Here is a 21,599-nt window from a genome sequence, read left to right as displayed (position 1 = left end):
AATGGCAGTTCCTCTATCTTAAGGGTGAGGAGAGGGCAAGTGGAGTTTCCATCTGAGCCGCCTGGAGAGGTGTGAATTGTTGTGTGCATTAAAGGTTGACTTTTCTACCTGAAATTATCCCCCACACATTGGAAGGGGAATAAAGGGGATTTAAAAAGTCAATAGACGGAATAAAAACCATGATTTGATTTGAAAAAGACTATTTGGGGGGCCAATCTCATGATTTGAGGGCATGATTCATGAGTTTGGATCTCTTGAGAGGGTCTGACTTACGATTTTTGATCTCGTAAGATTGGCAATATTGTTCTTTTAAGATCTGTTTTTCCTCTTAAATGCTTGTGTGTTAATATATGACACTTTACTTTAAAGAGCCTGTCCGGTCACTGGGTACCACTGTCATAGCTCCCAGAGGGAACAGGCTTGCAGATGCTGGACATAAATTCAGATCTGCTGAGATAAGCACAGAATCATTCACAGAAGACTAAAGCCAGAGACCAGCCTGAGAATAGGAGAATTGCACAATTCCACTTTAAACCAGGTGATGGCTAGAGATCTGAGAAGGAGTGCACGCAAAGAGACCGGAGGGTCAGAAGCGCAGTTAGCCAGTAACTGTCACAGAATCTATTTCCCCAAGTTTGATGTTATAGAGCAGTGTTTCCCAAACTTGGGACGCCGCTTGTGTAGGGAAAGCCCCTGGCAGGCTGGTTTGTTTACCTGCTGCGTCCGCAGGTCAGGCCGATTGCGGCTCTCACTGGCCGCAGTTCGCTGCTCCAGGCCAGTGGGAGCTGCTGGAAGCGGCGGCCAGTACGTCCCTCGGCCCGTGCCGCTTCCAGCAGCCCTCATTGGCCTGGAGCAGCGAACTGCGGCCAGTGGGAGCCGCGATCGGCCGGACCTGAGGACGCGGAAGGTAAACAAACCAGCCCGGCCCACCAGGGGCTTTCCCTACACAAGCGGCGTCCCAAGTTTGGGAAACACTGATACAGAGAACTCACCACCGCATTTCTAGTTAATCTGCCTGAATTGATTTTGTATTGAGCTATGTAATTTTATATTAAATGCCACCATTTTACTTTACATTTGAATAAACCTTTTGTAAAACAACAGCAACAACAAACAACAAACAACCAAAACCCCAAATAGGAAACATTTGGCTGAGCTGGCACTCGTAAGAAGTACATTTTAGTTTAAAGGAAGAAGCCAAACAAACCAACCACACCCAACCACCCTAGATGACAGTTACCAGATCATAGCAGAAGTGGTGGGTGCAAGCAGTGTGCAAACAGATGTGATCTCTTTTTAAATCACTTCCGGAGCTTCCTTTCTGCTGGACTTAGTTGCAGAGCAATGCGCTAACACTTTAAAAAAAATACTTTACTTGATTTTACTGCTGTGAACCACAGCTGAAATTGCAAAACTTTTCTAAGGAAACACAGCTGCTGCTGACAATGTCTGACTGATGGCCCCTACTAGACAGCAATCCTGGCATGCCTCTCTGAAGTGTGAACTGAACAGTCTTGGATGGTTTTCGACATGCCCTGGCTGTGAGGAAAAGCTGCTAAAATTCCATATCGCATGTAGATGACAGAACATGTATAATAAGAACAGGACAATCTGATAAGCAGAAGCTTTAAGTTCTAAGAGTTGATACTGCTCTATTGTGGTGATGATAATGATTTTATAGTGAAGATGGAGAAGAGGTATGCATTATACTTCTCCCTCTAAAACCTCTTCTCTCTCTCACTCGCTTTTTTGTACACTTCCTTAATATCTTGTGGTGCCTTTCCTCACACTGAGTAGTAATTTACTCCGTGAATAATCCTAGTGATTTTCATAAGTAGACTAACAGAGTTAGATATTATTCCATGTAAAGAAAAGCAGCAGAATTGGGCTCGATTAAAAAAAAAAAGTTGTAACATTTTTCTAATTTCATTTTTAAACAAAAACTGTCTTAGAATTTACCAGTTCCCACAAAACACAGAAAATTAGGAAATGTAGAGTTGTTTCCTCTCAAAAATAAACCACATATTTGCTTAATGTAACCAATATTTATTTGTAATATTGAACCTTTCTTTTCTGCCAGCCCTCTTTGCGTGCTTGATTGGGGGGGGGGTGGGAGCTGCGTGGGGCCCCGTGGTTGCTGGGGTGGCACAAGCAGCAGCGCACGGCCCAGGACCCCCACTGGTGCTGAGGGGGTGGAGTTGGTGGAGGCGGCAGGCTCCCTACCTGGCTCTTCCCTCCTCCCCCCCCCCCAGCAGCAGAGTTTGGGTGTGGGAGGGGGCACAGGATGGGGTGAGGCGGGCTCTGGGAGGGGCTTACCTGGGGGGCTCCCCGGAAGCGGCAACACTCCCCTCGTACAGGTCTTTCTAGTAGACGTGCGGTAAGTGCTGCTGCAACGCACCAGGTGCTACAGCCTCTACAGACCTTTATACTGATCAAGCCCGTAGGGTGCAACTCTGCACTGAGTGGTAAGGAGCCATCCACGCCATGAGGCGTATTGGGGAGTCTCAATGCGTGCCTGCTACTACACTCCTTTATTGCGGTGAAGCTTGCTCCCTTCTGCATGCTGATCCATCTCCATAGGCTCTGCTCTGCATCCTTCCAATCCTCTGGGACATCATGTGTCCCCCGGAACAGTGAAGTCCCTTTTCTCCCCAGAGTGCACAGCCTGCAGTCCTCTATGGCCATTTCACGGACCACAAGATGCCCTCTCATACTTCCCACCACATAAGGTCTAGTCAGAATTTCGTCCTAAGCGTCTCTAGTACCTGCCTTCAAGTTCACGAGACACCTGGCATGCCATCAGGTGTTTGGTGTACCAGAGCAGCCCAGAGAAGGGAGAGGTAGAATACACTAAGGGTATGTCTACACTACGAGGGTAATTCGATTTTACTTAAATCGAATATGTGGAATCGATATTGCAAAGTCGAACGTGTGTGTTCACACTAAGGACACACTAAGGACAGTAATTCGACTTTGTGAGTCCACACTAACGGGGCGAGCGTCGATATTGGAAGCGGTGCACTGTGGGCAGCTATCCCACAGTTCCCGCAGTCCCCGCTGCCCATCGGAATTCTGGGTCGAGCCGCCAATGCCTTCTGGGTAAAAAAAATTTGTCGTCATCCGTCCGTCACTAACGCCCTCCCTCCCTCCCTCCCTCCATGAAAGCGCCGGCGGGAAATCAGTTCGCGCACTTTTCTGGTCAGTGAGAGCGCGGACGCCACAGCACTGCGATCATGGATCACGCTGCGACCATCGCTGCACTTCTGGCCGTTCTCAACACCTCGCAGCTTATCATACACCTTTCCCTGAGGCAGATGAAGAGTAATCAGGCGAGGAGGCTACGACACCGCCGTGATGGCCTGAAGTCGGAGAGTAGCACAGAGCTGTCAGAAACCACGAGCCCCAGCGCCCAGGACATCACGGTGGCAATGGGTCATGTGGATATCGTGGAACGGCGATTCTGGGCCCGGGAAACAAGCACGGACTGGTGGGACCGTATAGTGCTTCAGGTCTGGGATGAATCCCAGTGGCTGCGAAACTTTCGCATGCGGAAGGGGACTTTCCTCGAACTTTGTGAATTGCTGTCCCCTGCCCTGAAGCGCCAGAATACCAGGATGAGAGCAGCCCTCACAGTTGAGAAGCGAGTGGCCATAGCCCTCTGGAAGCTTGCAACGCCGGACAGCTACCGGTCAGTCGCGAACCACTTTGGTGTGGGCAAATCTACCGTGGGGGTTGTTGTCATGCAAGTAGCCAAGGCAATCGTGAAGGTACTGCTCCCAAAGGTAGTGACCCTGGGAAACGCGCAGGTCATCATAGATGGCTTTGCCGCGATGGGATTCCCAAACTGCGGTGGGGCTATCGATGGGACTCACATCCCTATCCTGGGACCGGACCACCAGGCCAGCCAGTACATCAATAGAAAGGGCTACTTTTCAATGGTGCTGCAAGCACTGGTGGACCATCGGGGACGTTTTACAAACATCAACGTCGGATGGCCGGGCAAGGTTCATGACGCTCGCGTGTTCAGGAACTCTGGTCTGTTTAGACGGCTGCAGGAAGGTATTTACTTCCCAGACCACAAAATAACTCTTGGGGATGTGGAGATGCCTACAGTCATCCTCGGGGACCCAGCCTACCCGCTAATGCCCTGGCTCATGAAGCCCTATACTGGCGCCCTGGACACAGAAAAAGAACTGTTCAACTACCGGCTGAGCAAGTGCAGAATGGTAGTGGAGTGTGCTTTTGGCCGTCTCAAAGGGAGATGGAGAAGCTTACTCACTCGCTGTGATCTCAGTGAAACCAATATCCCCATCGTTATTGCAGCTTGCTGTGTGCTCCACAATCTGTGTGAGAGCAAGGGGGAGACCTTTATGTCGGGGTGGGAGCTAGAGGCAAATAGCCTGGCTGCTGATTACGCCCAGCCAGACAGCCGGGCGATTAGAAGATCACAGCGGGACGCCCTGTGCATCCGGGAGGCTTTGAAAGCTAGGTTCCTGAGTGAGCAGGGCAACCAGTGACTTTTCAGTTTGTGGACAGAAAAGCTGAACCTGCCCCCGTTTCTTTACCCAGTTCATTTTGACTATCCTCTCCAGTTACATACCCCCTTCACCCCCTTCCCCTTCCCAAAAAATAAAATCAGTTCTATTTTGTTAATGAACACCGTTGTCTGTATTGCTGTTTTCGCGGGAATATTTTAAACCGGGGACGCAGACTGTGGCGGGGGGCGGGTTTAGTGTTCTGATGCAAATGATGCTTCTAAACTCCCGGAATGACAGGCTCCGCACTGGTGGACTGGTTATTTCAATGGAGCCTGCCAGCACTCCTGGGGGGGACTGCGTGTATGTGTCGGCTATGTGACTTTCTGGCAGGGGGAGTAGGGTTACAGATCCCCTGCTGCGTGGATCTGTGAGCCAGGATAAGGACCGCTGCATAAGATCTGTAACTGCCCTCCCCCGCCACAAAGTCACAGAGCAACCCCCCCCCCAGAACATGAAAAACACCTCCCAGACTGACCAGGGTAACCAGTGACTGCACTGTGTATGTGTCCTGATGCTGGACCTGACACCGCCTCTGTACCCTGCTAAAGATCACTGTCCTGTCCAATTACCAATCCCCTTCCCCCCTCCAGACAGACTCTCCCTCAAAAGAACCTGACTGAAACAGCAATGAACAGAAACAAACATTTTATTGCGAACCAGACATGAAACGTGGGGGGTGAAACTTGGACGGGGGCTTGTGTGAGGTGGGTAGGAAAGGACTTATGAAATTTTGGGGAATGTCAGCCTTCTAGTGCTAGAGCAGTCTGCAGGGGTTGACTGAAAGTTTTAACGTCCCTTGCCGCCCCTCCTTCTTTGGACTTTAGGTGAGGGTGGTGTGGGACTTGGTGGCGGGTGAGGGCGGTTACAGATAGACTGCAGCGGGGCTCTGTCCTCCTGCCTCTGGTCTTGCAGAACATCCACAAGGCGCCGGAGCGTGTCCGTTTGCTCCCTCATTAGTCCAAGCAGCTTTTCAGTAGCCTGTTGGTCCTCCTGACGCCACCTCTCCTCCCGTTCCATGACTGCTCGGTGCATTTGTGACAAGTTCTCCCTCCACTGTGTCTGCTGGGCTGCCTGGGCTCGGGAGCAGCCCATTAGTTCTGAGAACATGTCTTCACGCGTCTTCTTCTTCCTCCGCCTAATCTGCGCTAGCCTCTGGGAGTGTGCTGACAGGCTGGGTTGGGAGACAGTCGCAGATGTGTCTGTGTGAATTGTAAAAAGGGAGTGAATTCCTGAGACAGATAAATGAAATTGTATACAAAGAACCTAGTCTTTCTCTGTGAACAAGACCATGCACTGCACCTCTCACATGCGCACTCAGGACAAGGTCGAATTTTCGGCCGTCGCCTTCAGTGCCTGTGGACTTGCGGTGGTCTTGGAGTGATCAGAGAACTGTGGCTGGAGACCTGAACTTCTGGAGCGGGCAATAATGGTAAGCCGTAGACTTGTGGCTGCTTAAAACTCCAGCAGTAGCACTGGCCTCCTTTCACATTGAAAGCAATGCCAGTCTCTGCTGCCAGCAATCAGGACAGCATCAACTCTGCCCCTGTCCCACCCCCTCGCGGCTGTCCCAGGGAAAGATCCCTGTATGCTGCCCCTCTCCCTCCACCGCGTGGCTGTAAAGCAGTCCCAATACTAACATTCCCCTCCCTAATTCAAAGCAGGGCGTCATGAGCGACATCACCCTCCTGAGGATCCCGGACACCCAGAGAGAACGCATGCTGCGGGAAAGCATGCAGAAACCGGGGCCGTATGCCGCCATGCTATGTCGGGCCATGATCCCCGAGTACTTGATTGTGGCGTGGAGGGGACATGTCTGCTACCACGGAGGGCCCACTAAGATCGCCCTACCCCGGAACCTCATAAACAGGCTTGAGATCTACCTCCACGAGACCTACGAGGAGTTCTCCTACGAGGATTTCTCGTCAATCCCCGGCCACATTGACCGGATTTTCGCCTAGGTGCACTGGGACTATGGAGTGGAGCGTCTTGGGCCTCGGAATCATGTAGTAAGGGACATTGTGAAAATTTTTTAAAATACTTGGGACTAAATTGAGAAGAGCCTAAGACAGAGAAATCATGAAAACCCATTTGTTACCTTTGTAAATATTCCTGTTTTGTACCTGATTATTTTTTTACTAGTTTACAGCACTTTTATAAATATAAATTGTTAATAGTATAAATATTACCGTTCTGTTTTAAATAAATGTTTACATGTTTACAGCACTTACTGCTTGATCCTTCCCCTGATTCTGTGTCCGGGGTAAGGGATGGGGACGGTTGGTACGGGATCTCGGTAAGGGTGATGAAGAGCTCCTGGCTGTCGGGGAAATCAGCGGTGCCAGCGCTGTCGACTGCCTCGTCCTCCTCATCTCCTTCTTCATCTTCCCCATCCGCTAACATGTCCGACGAGGAACCGGCCGCGGACAATATCCCATCCTCGGAGTCCACGGTCAGGGGTGGGGTAGTGGTGGCGGCCGCTCCCAGGATGGAATGCAGTGCCTCGTAGAAACGGGATGTGTGGGGCTGGGATCCGGATCGTCCGTTAGCCTCTTTGGTTTTTTGGTAGCCTTGTCTCAGCTCCTTGATTTTCACGCGGCACTGCGCTGCATCCCGGCTGTAGCCTCTCTCTGCCATGGCTTTGGAGATCTTCTCGTAGATCTTAGCATTCCTTCTTTTGGAGCGCAGCTCGGCAAGCACGGACTCATCGCCCCACACTGCGATGAGATCCAAGACTTCCCGATCAGTCCATGCTGGGGCCCTCTTTCTATTAGATTGCACGGCCATCTCTGCTGGAGAGCTCTGCATCGTTGCCACTGCTGCTGAGCTCACCTCGATGTCCAAAGAGGAACTGAGATTCAAACTGCCCAGACAGGAAAATGAAAATGAATTCAAATTTTCCCGGGGGTGTGGCTGGTCAGAGCATCCGAGCTCGGACTGCTGTCCAGAGCGTCAACAGAGTGGTGCACTGTGGGATAGCTCCCGGAGCTATTAGCGTCGATTTCCATCCACACCTAGCCTAATTCGATATGGCCATTTCGAATTTAGCGCTACTCCTCTCGTTGGGGAGGATTACAGAAATCGATTTAAAGAGAGCTCTATGTCGAACTAAATGGCTTCCTGGTGTGGACGGGTGCAGGGTTAATTCGATATAACGGCGCTAAATTCGACATAAAAGCCTAGTGTAGACCAGGCCTAAGTAACTGTGATTATGCTGTCACTCATCTGACCATAGAAAAAGAAAGTCTGCAACGCAACTTCCTCAGGATCAGAGGAAGCAAATGACTGACGCATACTTGTTAGAATACAGGGCTAAATAAATTTCAAACAACAGCCATAGACTGTTAGCTGGAAATCTTATAATGAAATTTAAAGAAATTCTAAAAACTCACAGTTAGGCCATTACATTTTCAAACCCTACTTTTCTTCTGACACATGAAACCCAACTATGCCAGCATTCTTGTCGAACACCAAGAATCCAGCAATGCAACAGCTCTTTTTAGAGAGACTGTATGCCAAGTTGAAGACTTACTGATGTTTCCTTCATCTGGAAAGGAAATTGGAAGACACTAACTCCCTTTGTTAACTACTTGAATAGAATCCGTAATACAGCCAGTTTCCAGCCTCATTCAGGTTGACGCAAATTAATTATCAGGATGGAACTGGACAAGGAAAAAAATGGAAAGAGAACCAACTCCACAGGGGCATAGCCTAAGCCAACAGCTGAGAACAATTTTCTGCACACAATTAGCTTTCACTCACAAGCACTTAAAAAGGCCCTGCTCTATAGGCAATGTAGTTGACTCAAAAGATTTGTATCATAAAAGTTATCATTTTGGGGAACAAGGAGAGGACATGGCTCAGACTGCTCAGCAGGACATGCAATGCTGTAAATAAATAAATTAGATACAGCCATATAAAAAGCTCTCCATGCAGATTAGACAAAACACCTGTGGAAACAGCATGTAGAAGAAAAAACTGCTCCATGAAGGAGTAAGGATTATATAATGTAGAGGGTTTTTTTTTCCTCGCTAAGTTGTCGAACAAAGTCATCATATAAATTGTTAAAAATGTTTGTGGAACATTAGTGCTAATAAAAAGGAAGAAATAAAGTACAGCTAGCAAGGGACAAGCCCTGTGCTAACTTCACACAACTATGCTCCCCCAGGCTGCCCCAAAAGCATGTTTCATGCTATTCCAAAGGACATCATGCTAATAGTTCTGAAGTGAGCCAAAGTGTGTAATGATTTTTTTACTGTGAACGAATATCCATTAAGGGATAGGTCTGGGATTTTCAAAGGTGCTTAGAGGCCTAATAACAATGGGATTTGGGTTCCTACCTCCCCAGGACTCTTTTGAAAATCCCGGTCTAAGGTGACAGTATGAAACTACTTTTCTTCTAAGTCAAATGTTCTCTGGAAGGGATAGAGTCCTAACCTACTGCATTGCCTGGTCCCTGCAGGGGGAAAGCAAGCCTTAAAGTCACTAAAATAAGGGACTGGAGAAGGGATGGATGGGAGCTCAGTGAAAATTGTTCTTCTTGACCACTCACCACATGCTGCCTATGTGAGATAGTTTTACTAAGAGCTCGATTTGTCACATGTCTAAACTAAACCATATAAAAGTCATTTCTCTTTTAGGTCAGAAAGTATTTGCACTGGTGATTCAAGAGGGACCACAAAGGTATTGACACAAAGGTCTCTACAAGTGATTTATTCATATAGCAGTTCCCACACTTGGAGAGGAGAATGCAGGAGCAATTAGCATTGACTTAGGGCTGATCTACACTGAAATCCTACATCAGCATAACTACGTTTCTCAGGGGTGTGGGGAATCCCTCCCATTGCTATAGTGTATGTCTACATGGAAGTGCTGCTGCAGCTGTGCCAATGTAGAGTTTCAAGGGCAGACAAGCCCTTAGGCTGCCTGGCAATGTTGGGCCAACGACTCTCCTATGTTGTGCTGGTGCAAAATTGGGACAGGGAATAGAGAAGGTGTAGGAGGCTTCTTTCCCCGAAGGGGCATGGCCTGCTACTCACAGCATGCAGATCCAGCCCACCAGCTGTCTGTCACCTGCCGTTAGCAGACCATGCTAGCTGCAGCAGGGCCGCCCAGAGGATTCAGGGGGCCTGGGGCAAAGCAATTTCGGGGGCCCCTTCCATAAAAAAAATTGCAATACTATACAATACTATATTCTCGTGGGGGCCCCTGCGGGGCCCGGGGCAAATTGCCCCACTTGTTCCCCCCACCCCCGCCGGGCGGCCCTGGGAAAAATAAACCTTCCGCATCTCAGCACAAACCCAGTTTGAGAAAACTTCTTTACAAGCTATCACTGGTTCTCAGCATCAGCTAGTGCTAAAAGGCACTAAAGCTCATTAAAAGGGTTGGACAAATATTTTCCGTCAAAACTTTTTTTGGATCGAAAACTAGGGGTTTTTAAAAAGCAGAAAAAAATCACGGACAATGTCTGCTTTCCTTCAAAATTTGTTGTGGTTTTTTAAATTGAAAAGCTGAAATTAGTCTGCCAAAACCTGAATATGGTTTGGGGTTTCAGAAGTGTGTGGCCAAATATTTGCTGCTTGCTGTGTTTGATTGTTTAAAGAAACAATAAAAAAATTCTGCTTAAAAAAATCCAAAACTTTTGAACCACCTCAGCTTGTGACCAAACGCCTGAGCCCATCCAGTCAGAGATTTTTCCGGGTTTCTGATACTCTGCTGGCTTCCTTGACTCATATCTGTCTCCATAACTTTGGGTTCATTTAGGTTAGAACATAAGAATGGCCATACTGGGTCAGACCAAAGGTCCATCCAGCCCAGTATCCTGTCTACCGACAATGGCCAATGCCAAGTGCCCCAGAGGGAGTGAACCTAACAGTGATCAAGTGATCTCTCTCCTGCCATCCATCTCCACCCACCCTCTGACAAACAGAGGCTAGGGACACCATTCCTTACCCATCCTGGCTAATAGCCATTAATGGACTTAACCTCCATGCATTTATCTGTTTCCTAGAGACCGGCTCCATGGGGTCCCTCACAAACTGGAGACGGTTACTGTGGGTTTGTCTTTAGTATAGCTTATGTACATACTCCACGAACTGAGCATTTGAGCTTGTTCTAGAATCTGGGATGAGCCTATGTTGTGAAAATTGAAATGCTCAAAATAGCACATGCATGTGAATGGACACAAGGTGCTAAAATTAAATTAACCCAGGGGTTCTCAAACTGGGGGTCAGGAACCCTCAGGGGGTCACAAGGTTATTACTGGGGGTCGCGAGTTGCCAGCCTCTACCTCAAACCCCGCTTTGCCTCCAGCATTTATAATAATGTTAAATATATAAAAAAGTGTTTTTAATTTATAAGGGGGGGGGGGTCGCACTCAGAGGTTTGCTATGTGAAAGGGGACACCAGTACAAAAATTTGAGAAGCACTGAATTAACCCCTCTGAAGCCTCAGGGAATGCAGGGGAGGGGGGTCTCCCTTGGTAGGGTTGGGAAGGAGGTAGGTGGTGTAGGATATTGCTCTTCTCATGTGATCCCTCCCCCAGTGGCTAATTTTAAATGAAGCTACCCTCCCGTGACATGAATCTCCCTATGGCACTGACATTAAATATAGACTATAATTTGGCATTTGAGAAGTGAAAGGGACGGCAGCAGTGGCGTAGCCAGGTTCTAAGAGCAGGGGGAGCAAACACATAAAAAAGGCGCCCCCCCCCCCTGGCCCCCCCCCGGCCCCCCCCCCCCCCCCCCCTGGCTCCTCCAGCCACGCCGCTCCCCCCGCCTCGCTCCTCCGGCCGCACCCCCTAGCTTTTTTTTTTGCTTGGGGCAGCGGCAAAAAAGTTAGAGCCGGCCCTGCACTCCCCGTCCCAGCTCACCTCTGCTCCGCCTCCGCCTCCCTAGGCCTGAGCACGCCGCCGCTTGCTTCTCCACCCTCCCAGGCTTCCCACACAAACAGCTGATTCGCGAGAAGCGGGGGGGAGGGCGGAGAAGCAGAGCAGGGCGGAGCGTTCAGGGGAGGAGGCAGAGGCGGAGTGGAAGTGAGCTGGGGCTGTGGGGCGGGGTGGGGAGCTGCCGGTGGGTGCTCTGCACCCACCCACCAAATTTTGGAGCACCCACGAGTCGGCGCCTAAGGCACCACTTTTGGATATGTGCTCAGTGGGGGAGCGGCCGCTTCTCCTGCTCCCCCCCAACTACGCTAGTGGACGGCAGCCCTAATGGAAAAGCTAACAACTTGGCTCTTCTGCAAGCCTCAAACTGCTGAATGAGCTTTAGGGTAGGGAAGGCTGTGCATCCCAAACAGCCTGGCCCTGCCCCCTAACCGACCCCCACCCACTTCCTGCCCCCCAACTGCCCCCTCAGAATCCCCGACCCATCCTGCTCCTTGTCCCCTCGCCGTTCCCCAGACACCCCCCTCAACCACCACGCCGGGACTCCACCCTTGCTCCCTGTCCCCTGACTGCCCCGACCCCTATCCACCCCCCCCCGCCGAGTCCTGACAGACCCCCAGAACGCCCACGATCCAACCCCCTCCCCGTTCCCTGTCCCCTGACCGCCCCCCCCAACCTCTGCCCCCTCCCTGCCCCTTATCCAACCCCCCCGGCCCCAGCCCCTTACCCCCGGGCTCCCCCTCACCCGGAACCTCGGCGCGCCGCATCCAGGAGCGTCCCTGGACAGCGCTGCAGCATGGCTCCGGTGGGGCCTGAGCTCCTCCCCGCTAAGAGCCGCGTGGTAAGGGGGTGGGGTTGCGAGCTCCAGCGGGGCCTGAGCTCCCGCCACTCGGCCCAGAGCTCGCAGCTCCGCCCCCTTACCATGCGGCTCTGAGCGGGGAGGAGCTCAGGCCCCTCTGGAGCCAGGGACGCTCCTGGATGCGCTGAGGTTCCGGGAGAGGGGCGGAGGCGGGGTCGGGGAGGGAGCCTCAGTCGTTCTCGTGGGGACCCCTGTGGAGCCCGGGGCCTGGGGCAAATTGCCCCACTTGCCCCCCCCCGGGCGGCCCTGAGCTGCAGCATGCACATCTTCTTTTCAGCACAGCAGTTTAAGTGTCCACCACTGCACATCCCCTAAGCCAGTCCCATGGAACCAGGTTCATACTGTCAAGATTTCTGGAGCTGAGGAAATATCTACCTGTGTTCTTGCTCTGAGCCACCCGACCAGCCAGGATGGGATTTGGGCCTTTGTATTAAAAATATTTACATGCCTAGTTCAAAGTGACTAAAGAGGCTTGTTTACTTAATATCTATGAGTTAGGAGCAAAGACCAAACTTACCTGGCTGATCATAGGAAGCCCACGCTAGATTTTCTCCACATTTTCCATTTGAAGACTCAGGGCTGTGTTGGAGGACCTTGGTGCTAGCCAGTGTTGCTGCATACCTAGCAAAGGAATCATACACCAGTGACAGAGCAGTACCAGGTAATATCGCATGCAGATAGCAGTCACACTGACCTGAGGGTTTATAATCCTGTTACTGAATTTCCAGGCGCTTAAAATAGTGGGTGCTCCGAGATCAACACAGATCTCAGCAGCATGAGGAGAGGAGTCCAGAGGCCTTCTGCCTTCTTATTGCCTCTAGGGCCTCCCCACTTCTATACAGCATGACTCTCTGCCACAGAGGGTCTGGTACAAAGCCTCATGTCACTGAGATCTGTGTCGATCCTGGAGAATCCAGGAGCTGCAGCTTCTGCCACTTCTGTGTACGGAGAAGAAAAAGAACCTGCAGAAACTGCTGTAAGTGCCAATTCCTATAGTTTTTAGTTCCCTACATGGGAAAAATCTGCATAGGGACAATATGGATTATTAGGGTTACCATATTTAAAAATGAAAAAAAGAGGAGACGCCACAGGGCCCTGGCTCCGCCCCTGCCCCAACTCCGCCCCTTGCCCGACCGGCCCCGCCCCAAGTCCGCCCCCTCCCCTGAGTGCCCGCATTCCCCCTCCTCCCTCCCAGCCACGTGAAACAGCTGCCCGAGCGCTACTGGCTTCGGGCAGCCCCCAGACCTCCGGACCCTGCACCCCCAGCCGGGCACTTCCCCTCCCGGGCTCCGGCGGCGGCTGCTGCGTGCTGCTCCCTGACTCCTCAGCTCTGTAAGAGCCGAGGTGCCCGAGCGCTACCGGCTTCGGGCAGCCCCCATGCCTCCAGACCCTGTGCCCCCGGAGCGGAAGTGCCCGGCCGGGGCCGCACAGCTCGGAAGGAGCCGAGCTGCCCGAAGCCAGTAGCGCTTGGGCAGCTCGGCTCTTGAAGAGCCAAGGAGTCAGGGAGCACAGCAGCCGCTGGAGCCCGCTCTAAGGTAAGCCAGGGATGCCGGAAGCTGGGAGTATTTTTCCCAGACATGTTCGGCTTTTTGGAAATTCCCCCCGGACGGGGGTTTGATTACCAAAAAGCCGGACATGTCCGGGAAAAACCGGACGTATGGTAACCCTACAATTATAAATTAGAATATATTTGGGGGGGGTTCCCAAGTCCCAGCCAAGAAGTTATAAAGAGAACAAATTAATCGTGGCATGAGAGGTAAATAGTCATGGATTAGAGATTGTTTAAGAGACAAAAAACAGTGAGCAGGAAATAAATAGTCAATTTTCAGTGTGGACCGAGATGATTTAAAAGAATTTAAGCCCAGAAGGACCATTAGATCATCTAGTCCAGGGGCTCCCAAACCGCAGTACATGAACATGGTATGGGAGCCTGTTGGAAGGGTTACACCCAAAACTCTAAAAAACCCTTTCGGTTCCAAAGGAACAGTCATTTCCTGCACCGCGGAGGCCAAAAAATGCCCAAGAAGCAACATGTATCAGAGGGGTAGCCGTGTTAGTCTGTGTCCACAAGAACAACGAGGAATCTGGTGGCACCTTAAAGACTAACAGATTTATTTGGGCATAAGCTTTTGTGGGTAAAAAAACCCACTTCTTTAGATGCTTTTGTGGGTAGAAAAACCACTTCTTCAGATGTATCTGAAGAAGTGGGTTTTTTTTACCCACAAAAGCTTATGCCCAAATAAATCTGTTAGTCTTTAAGGTGCCACCCGACTTCAAGAAGCAACATGGTGCTTTCAGCCACAAAGGTGAACAACTTGCCCACTGCGCCGGCAGAGTAGTTTTATTCGGTGGTGTGTTGAGCGTTGTGGCTGTCCACAGGGGCGCTCTACTCTCACCAGGCACCCAGCTAGCTGCCTTTCTGCTATATTATTATTTGCGTCACTGTAGTGCCTAGGACGAGGCCCCAGTTGTGCTAGGCGCTGCACACAGAACAGAAGGCCGGCATAGTCTTCTACTTGTACAGGGCTACACTGCTCAAGTTATTGTAGCAAACGTGCAAAGTTCCCTGTTGTGCCACAAGAGCTCCTCTCATCCAAAAAGACACGCGCAGGCAGGGCTGGTTCAGGGCGGCTGCAAAGCTCACAGTCACAGGGAGCCACGGGATTGAAGCCCCCTCACCCCCACCACACACATAAGTAACCGCTGCAGAGCAGGGGCTTCCTCTGCACTCCCTGCCCCACAGAGGCCGAGGCCTGAGGCCTGACCCCTGCAGGGCTGGAAGGCAGGGGATGCATGGAGAATTCCCCCTGCCTCTGCAGGGAGGCCGGGAGGGTGGGGTGGCAGCTGGTCAGGTCCAGTGAATAAAAGTCTGGCTACAGGACTAAGCAGAGTCACATTGCTCTGGCTGCAGTCTGAGCCTCATCCTAAGAACGGGGCCACGGTGCAGTTTGTCCAGCATTGCAGATGTCCAGGGGCCATGTTTGGGAGTGGAGGCTAGAACTGCTGAGGAGCAAAAGACCTCCTGGAGCTGCCAGGTACCCACATAAAGGCCCCAACTTCCAGCGAAGACTCTTCCACCAGCACTTAAAGTGGAGAGGGCAAGAAGGAGCATGCAAAAGATCACAGACCTAGTAAAAGACATTTAAACTCAAGCTGGGTTGCTGGGAGGTGCACTGTAAGCACTGTTTTACCAAAGCTGCTGCTCCCAGGTTAGGATAGAACCCCCACCTCTTCTTTCAGACCACTTTAAGCACTGTCCTCACCTCTCTACCCCACCTGCTGAGCCCCCCTGCCCTTTCACACAGATATGTCCCCTTCTCATTAATAGCACTCTTCTTTTTCTCTGACAGCTACTCAAAGTATTTTGTGTTTTTCTTGATTTACATCTTGCAAAAGGAAAGCAACGTGACCTTTGGCTTGTGTTCAACAACCATCCAGATAAGAATTAGCAGGAACTCTGAATTTAAAATGAGATGATTTAAAAAGTCAAGCCACTGCATGTAGTACAGCCGCATACCAATACAGATCAATGCATCATGGATGAGATATGTAATTGTTTCTTGTAATCTGAGTACTATGAAAGGCCAATAATAATAATGGCTACCTCAATGTGCTGCTTCTTGTTGCACTGTCTAAAAACCTGAGATGTTTTCAAATATTATAATCAAATATTTGAGGCTTCTGTATGCATTTATTTTTCTATAGAATCTGGAAATACATAAGGTAAGCCTCCTAAGGCCTAAAATAAATATGCACAACAAGGACAAATTTTCATGTGGTACCTCAAACATCAATTTTTTTAGGAAGGTAGTATGTGAATCAATCCAATTTGGGAGCCTCTGATCTACTCTGACCTCATGTATATCACATGGCATTTCACCCAGAGACCTCTATACTGAGCCCAGTGATGTTTTAATTAAAAAAAAAACATGTCAGTTATCAGGAGACTAAACTATTGTGTGCCACAAGCAGAGAAGAGGAGAGAACAAGGTGCCACCAATGCCCAAGTTTTCTGTGAAGTCTTCTGCACAGTGTGAGGCATCAGCTAATGACAGGGAGTTGTTTGATTGAGGGTGTACAGCGAAGTTGCCCAAGGTGCTCTACTAGGACCAATGTTTAATATATTAATGATTGGAATAGGGGCTTACATCTGCAATGACACAAAAGTTATTAGGTGCTTGTAGTGCCTGTTTACACTGGTATCTGAGTGCCTTCCAAAGTTAAAATAAATATATCAAAGTGACTAACATCAGTCAAGCAAAGGTTTCTCTTCATTCCACACCATACAGGGAAAAGTTAAGTGGTAAATTAGTCAAGAACAGAGAGGACTGTGAGGAATTCCAGAGAGACTTAACAATACTAGGCAATTGGGCAGCACAATGGCAGATGACATTCAATAGAGACAAATGCAAGGTAATACACATTTGAAAGAATAATTTGAACTATTCATAAACACTGCTGTGGACTATATTAACTGTAATCATGCAGGAGAAGACCTGGGGTGGCTGTGGACAAGTCAGTGTAAGGCAATCAGTTAAAATACCAAAAATTTAGGATGCATAAAGAATGGGTTAGAAAACAGTAAGAATATTACTGTTTGTATACAACCAATGTGTGGGCACCACCTGGAATATTGGGCTAAGTTCTGGTTATTGCATCTCAAAAACAATATGCCAGAAGTAGGAGGAGTCCAAAAGTGGCCAATGAAAAGGATTGTAGAAATGGGGCGGCTCCTGTAGGAAAGACTGAAAAGAGCAGGACTATTCATTTTAGAGAGAAGACAAATACTAGGGAACCTGAGAGATATGTACAATAATTAATCGTGTAGAGAAAGGCAATTGGAAGCTTCTCAAATAAAACAAGGGGACATCAGATATAATTATAACACAACAAATTTTGAAGCATTTCTTAAATCAAGGCCTAATTAACCTGGGGTACTCACTACCGCAGGATTTATTGCGGTCAAAATTTAGTAATACTCAAAAATGATTTATTGCTATAGATAACAAGAAGACTTTTTTACTACACAGTTACATTAGAAGGATAAAAGCATATAAGGTTGCATGCTTTAAGGCACAAACCAACCACTATCTATCTGTCAGGAGTAGGAAGAAACTTATTTTAAGGGTAGGTTATTTCATATATTGTCCATTCTCAGATTTTGTATACCTTCCTTTGTAGTATCTAGTATACCTACTTTCAGGGACTCCAGAAGAACTAGTGTACTGATGCAGTATGGTCATTCCTATGTTTCTAAAAGATACTTTCTTCCATCCTTCTTCCCTCAGAGCACAAAATAGTAGTCTCACAAAAATGTATATTAATCAAAGGTCTGGTGTTATTATATTAGTCAAAGCTCTGTGAAATTATTGTATCTCTCCACTATTCCATCTCCAGAATAGGGTACTTTTGCAGATGACAAGAGTAGGATCCTGGGATGCATAGACAGGGGAATCTCAAATAGGAGTAGAGAGGCTATTTTATCCCTGTATTTGGCACTGGTGCAACCACTGGTGGAATTCTGTGTCCAGTTCTGGTGCCCACAATTTGCAAAGGATGTTGATAAACTGGAGAGGGTTCAGAGAAGAACCACAAGAATGATTAAAGCATTAGAAAACATGCCTTACAGTGATAAGACTCAAGAAGCAAAATCTATTTATCTTAAGAGAAGATTAAGGGGTAACTTGATTGCCATGTATAAGTACCTATGTGGGAAACCAATATTTAATAATGGACTCTTCAGTTTAACAGAGACAGATGTAACATACTCCAATGGCTGGAAGTTGAAGTTAGACCAATTCAGACTGGAAATAAGGTGTAAATTTTTAACGATGAGAGTAATTAACCATTGGAACAATTTTACCAAAGGTCACGGTGAATTCTCCATTACTGGCATTTTTAAAATCAAGACTGGAAGTTTTTCTAAAAGATCTGCTTTAGGAATTATCTGGGGGAAGTTCTATGGCCTGTGCTATACAGGAGGTCCGACTAGACTATCAGAATGGTCCCTTCTGGCCTTAGAAGCTAGGAATATGAATACCACCACCACCACGAGAGATTCACTGGTACGGAAGCATCATTTATGGAAGCATCATACATGGAGGCAACACCTCAACACAGGACAATACATATCAAAGTGCACATATTTCTGGGATATGCATAGGCAGATCCCGGTGCTGGGTAAAAGAATAGAATGCGCTATGCTTAATTCATATATGTGATAAAAGTCTCATTACAAGAAAGGAAGGGTTGAACTCACTGTTGTGCTCCACTGTTTAACTTCTTGCAAAGCTTCAGTGGTGGGACGCCATGCTTCTTCCTGTAGTCATTGTGGGCTTTTAAGACCTCTTCAGCAAATTGTTTGGAAGCTGAAATAATGCAAAATATTGGAGAGGTCTATCAAATACAGCCTTCATTAAAATCAGGAAAAGAAAACTTGAAATATATTGGGAAACTGGTACAGCACTCTGAATGAATCTAAAGAATACTGTGTGCACTGTTCAGTGAAATAACAACAGAGCTGTACCACCCTAATTACCTACAAGCAGAATGAAATGAAGCCAGAAGTATAGCAAGTGCTTTATATCTCAGAATTTTGAAAGTGTTATATATATTTAAATACCTACCTGCGACCTCAAGAGGGTGTTATGTGGGTTTATTGATTAATGCCTGCAGAACACAGACCTTATTCTCATCAACAATAAGGCTCTTTAACACCTCAGTAGCAGTATAAAGAGGTCTTAAAGTAAGCGTATTTTAAGGCCCTTTTATACCGTTAGGTCAGTGTGAAGGGGCCTGAGTGTAAATGAGAATCAGGCCCTTTGAGATACTTTGTTGGAAGGACACGATATAAGTAGCATTATATTATGATGATGAATAAAAATAAAGGTTTTTTTTTTATACAAGACCTTTCTACATATGTCAAAACCCCCGGTACAGATAGTCAAAAGACTACGTGAATGTTCTTCACAGTTAAGATATATGCAAATATTTTGAAACATACATTGCATAAGGTCACTGTCCCTGCCCCCACCCCCACCACTCCCCATTACTAGAAAAAAAATGTATGAGGAATTGAAAATACGACTCAGGGTTTAAAGACTGAAACAATCACCACAATTATTGAGAGACAAGACAGGAATGGATTGTTTTGTTTCTTGTAAAAATCTGATTTTTTTTTCAAAAACTTTAAGATGTTTATTTTTATACCCTGGTAATCTTCAGCTTTAAGACAGCACACAGGATGAATAAGCAATGATATATGGTGTCACTGGAATAGTGAAGCAGGAGCAACTCACTTTGCTGACAGAAGTCAGAAGTTTGCAGAGACTGGAGTTTCCGAGATGCAATGAGCCAAAAAGCCATTAGGAGAGGTTTCAAAAAATGAACAAGGGAAATTTTGAGACATCATAGATTTACAATGGCTTTGCTGAATTTTTTCAAACTTCACCGAGGAACTCTACTTTAGGATAAGCGGTGGCATGTGAAGTTTCAGTTTCTTTTGGTGACAGTTTGGGTTTCAAAAAGAAAAAAATATACACAAACCTTAAATGAGAAGCTAGTTTCAACTTTAACTATTGCTGCTCCACAAGAAGACAAGTCCCATTAGAATGTTAATTCTATCTCCCCAGTGATGCAGGATTGTTCACTATTATCCATTTAATTATGTTTTATCAAGTCTATTTTTAAATATCCTAAACAACAAGACTTCCAACACTCCCCCTGTAAGATCATTTCTAGCTTAATTCACCTCCTGGTTGGGAAGTTTTTCCTTATGGTTTCCTAAATTTCTTCTCAACACACCACCTGCAGAGGTTGGGGAGCTGCATGGGCTGCTCCGAGCTCTGGGGGCCCCACTGCCTGTGGGGGCTCAGAGCTCCAGGGTCCCCCCACCACCTGCGGCAGCTGGGAGCTTTGAAGGACCCCCAGTGGCTTGGAGCTCCTGGGACCCCTGCTCCCCCCGTGGCAGCTAGGAGCTGCAGGGGAGCCCCTGTTGCCCGCAGCTGCTTAAAGCTCTGGGGGCCCCACCGCCTGCGTTGGCTGGGAGCTGGGGGGGACCGCCGCCCGAAGCACCTCAGGAACTGCAGCCCCGCCCCTGCGGCAGCTGGGAGCTCTGGGGGGCCTGTGGCCACGGAGGGCGGCAGGAGGACCTGCAGCTCCTGGCCAACAGGGCTGAATTCATGGAGGTCACTGGAAGTCACGGATTCCATGACTTCCACGAACTCTGTGAAAAAATTGTAGCCTTAGTTATGTACAGTAAAATGACAGGTGTACATTCGTCAGAAGACAGGTATGAATGAGTGTTGAGTGGCGGAACAGTATGATTTGCACCAGTTTGACATTAAATAAACATTAAACTAATCCCTGCAGTAAAGATTAACAACTTCCACTGAAGTCACTGTGACTTGTGTTCACTTATGCCAGGTTTGAATTTGGCAATGGGAGTTTTCTGGGTGATGTAACTTTATTAAAAGAAACCAGCCTAGCAGCCTCCCCTGCATTTTCCTGTAAGATGTTTTTCCTTCCATACCTCACCTTTCTCCCCCACTTGTATTCTGTACTCACTTTCAATACCTTTAAATGCCAAATTGGTGCAGCTTATACCACTTTGCCTCTCAAACTCACATGCACCCATTTTCCGAACAATTTACACCACCATTTTTGTTATCACTGAATTTGGCTTAGAGATTGATTTAGAGGTTGCATCTGCATGTTCCACGCTGCACTTGCCGGAATGAGATCCATATCACTGCATGCAACAACTAATCAAATTCCACAATGACTGACTGATGTCATCTACAGTGGATTATCACTTCTGTCCTGCATCAAACAGTGGAAAATCTTGGACCGCAAGGGAAAGAGCTTTTATTCAAATACAAATTGTGACAGATGCTTTTGAAACATGGACTATTCAATGACTATTGTATTAATGTTATAAATTTTATATATATCTTCGTGGGCTTGCAAGTGAGCATCCCTGGCTCAATGGGTAAGTTAAAAGATGTTTCCTGCAGTAAATTAATGGATGGCAGTTAATGAAAATCCCCAATGCTGAAACAATGCAGATAAGTTTTTGAAGTTATGGCTCCTTGCAGAAATAGCATATACTGGTTTGACCTAGTTCAAGAAGCTTCTGAATACAGAGCAGGGCCGGCTCCAGGCACTAGCTTAACAAGCAGGTGCTTGGGGCGGCCAAGGGAGAGAGGCGGCACCTGCGGCAATTCGGGGGCAGCAGGTCCCTCACTCCCTCTAGGAGCGAAGGACCTGCCGCTGAACTGCCACCACCGATCGCGGCTTTTTTTTTTTTTTTTTTTTTTTTTTT

General features: G+C 48.0%; 1 protein-coding gene across 1 annotated transcript in view; it reads right to left on the bottom strand.

Annotated features, from left to right (window-relative positions):
* GLIPR2 (GLI pathogenesis related 2) overlaps nt 1–21,599 on the bottom strand; it is a 49,494-nt gene that overhangs the window by 11,751 nt on the left and 16,144 nt on the right. The window contains exons 2-3 of the mRNA XM_026656374.2: nt 18,537–18,645; nt 12,795–12,898 (exon numbers count right to left, since the gene is read on the bottom strand). Coding sequence (XP_026512159.1) covers nt 12,795–12,898; nt 18,537–18,645 — 213 coding nt within the window. The remainder of the gene's footprint in view (nt 1–12,794; nt 12,899–18,536; nt 18,646–21,599) is intronic.

The sequence above is a fragment of the Terrapene carolina genome, unplaced genomic scaffold (assembly GCF_002925995.2).
Source record: "Terrapene carolina triunguis isolate 2854851 unplaced genomic scaffold, T_m_triunguis-2.0 Scaffold229, whole genome shotgun sequence".
Classification (NCBI taxonomy): domain Eukaryota; kingdom Metazoa; phylum Chordata; order Testudines; family Emydidae; genus Terrapene; species Terrapene triunguis.
This window is presented reverse-complemented; position numbering and strand designations above follow the sequence as displayed.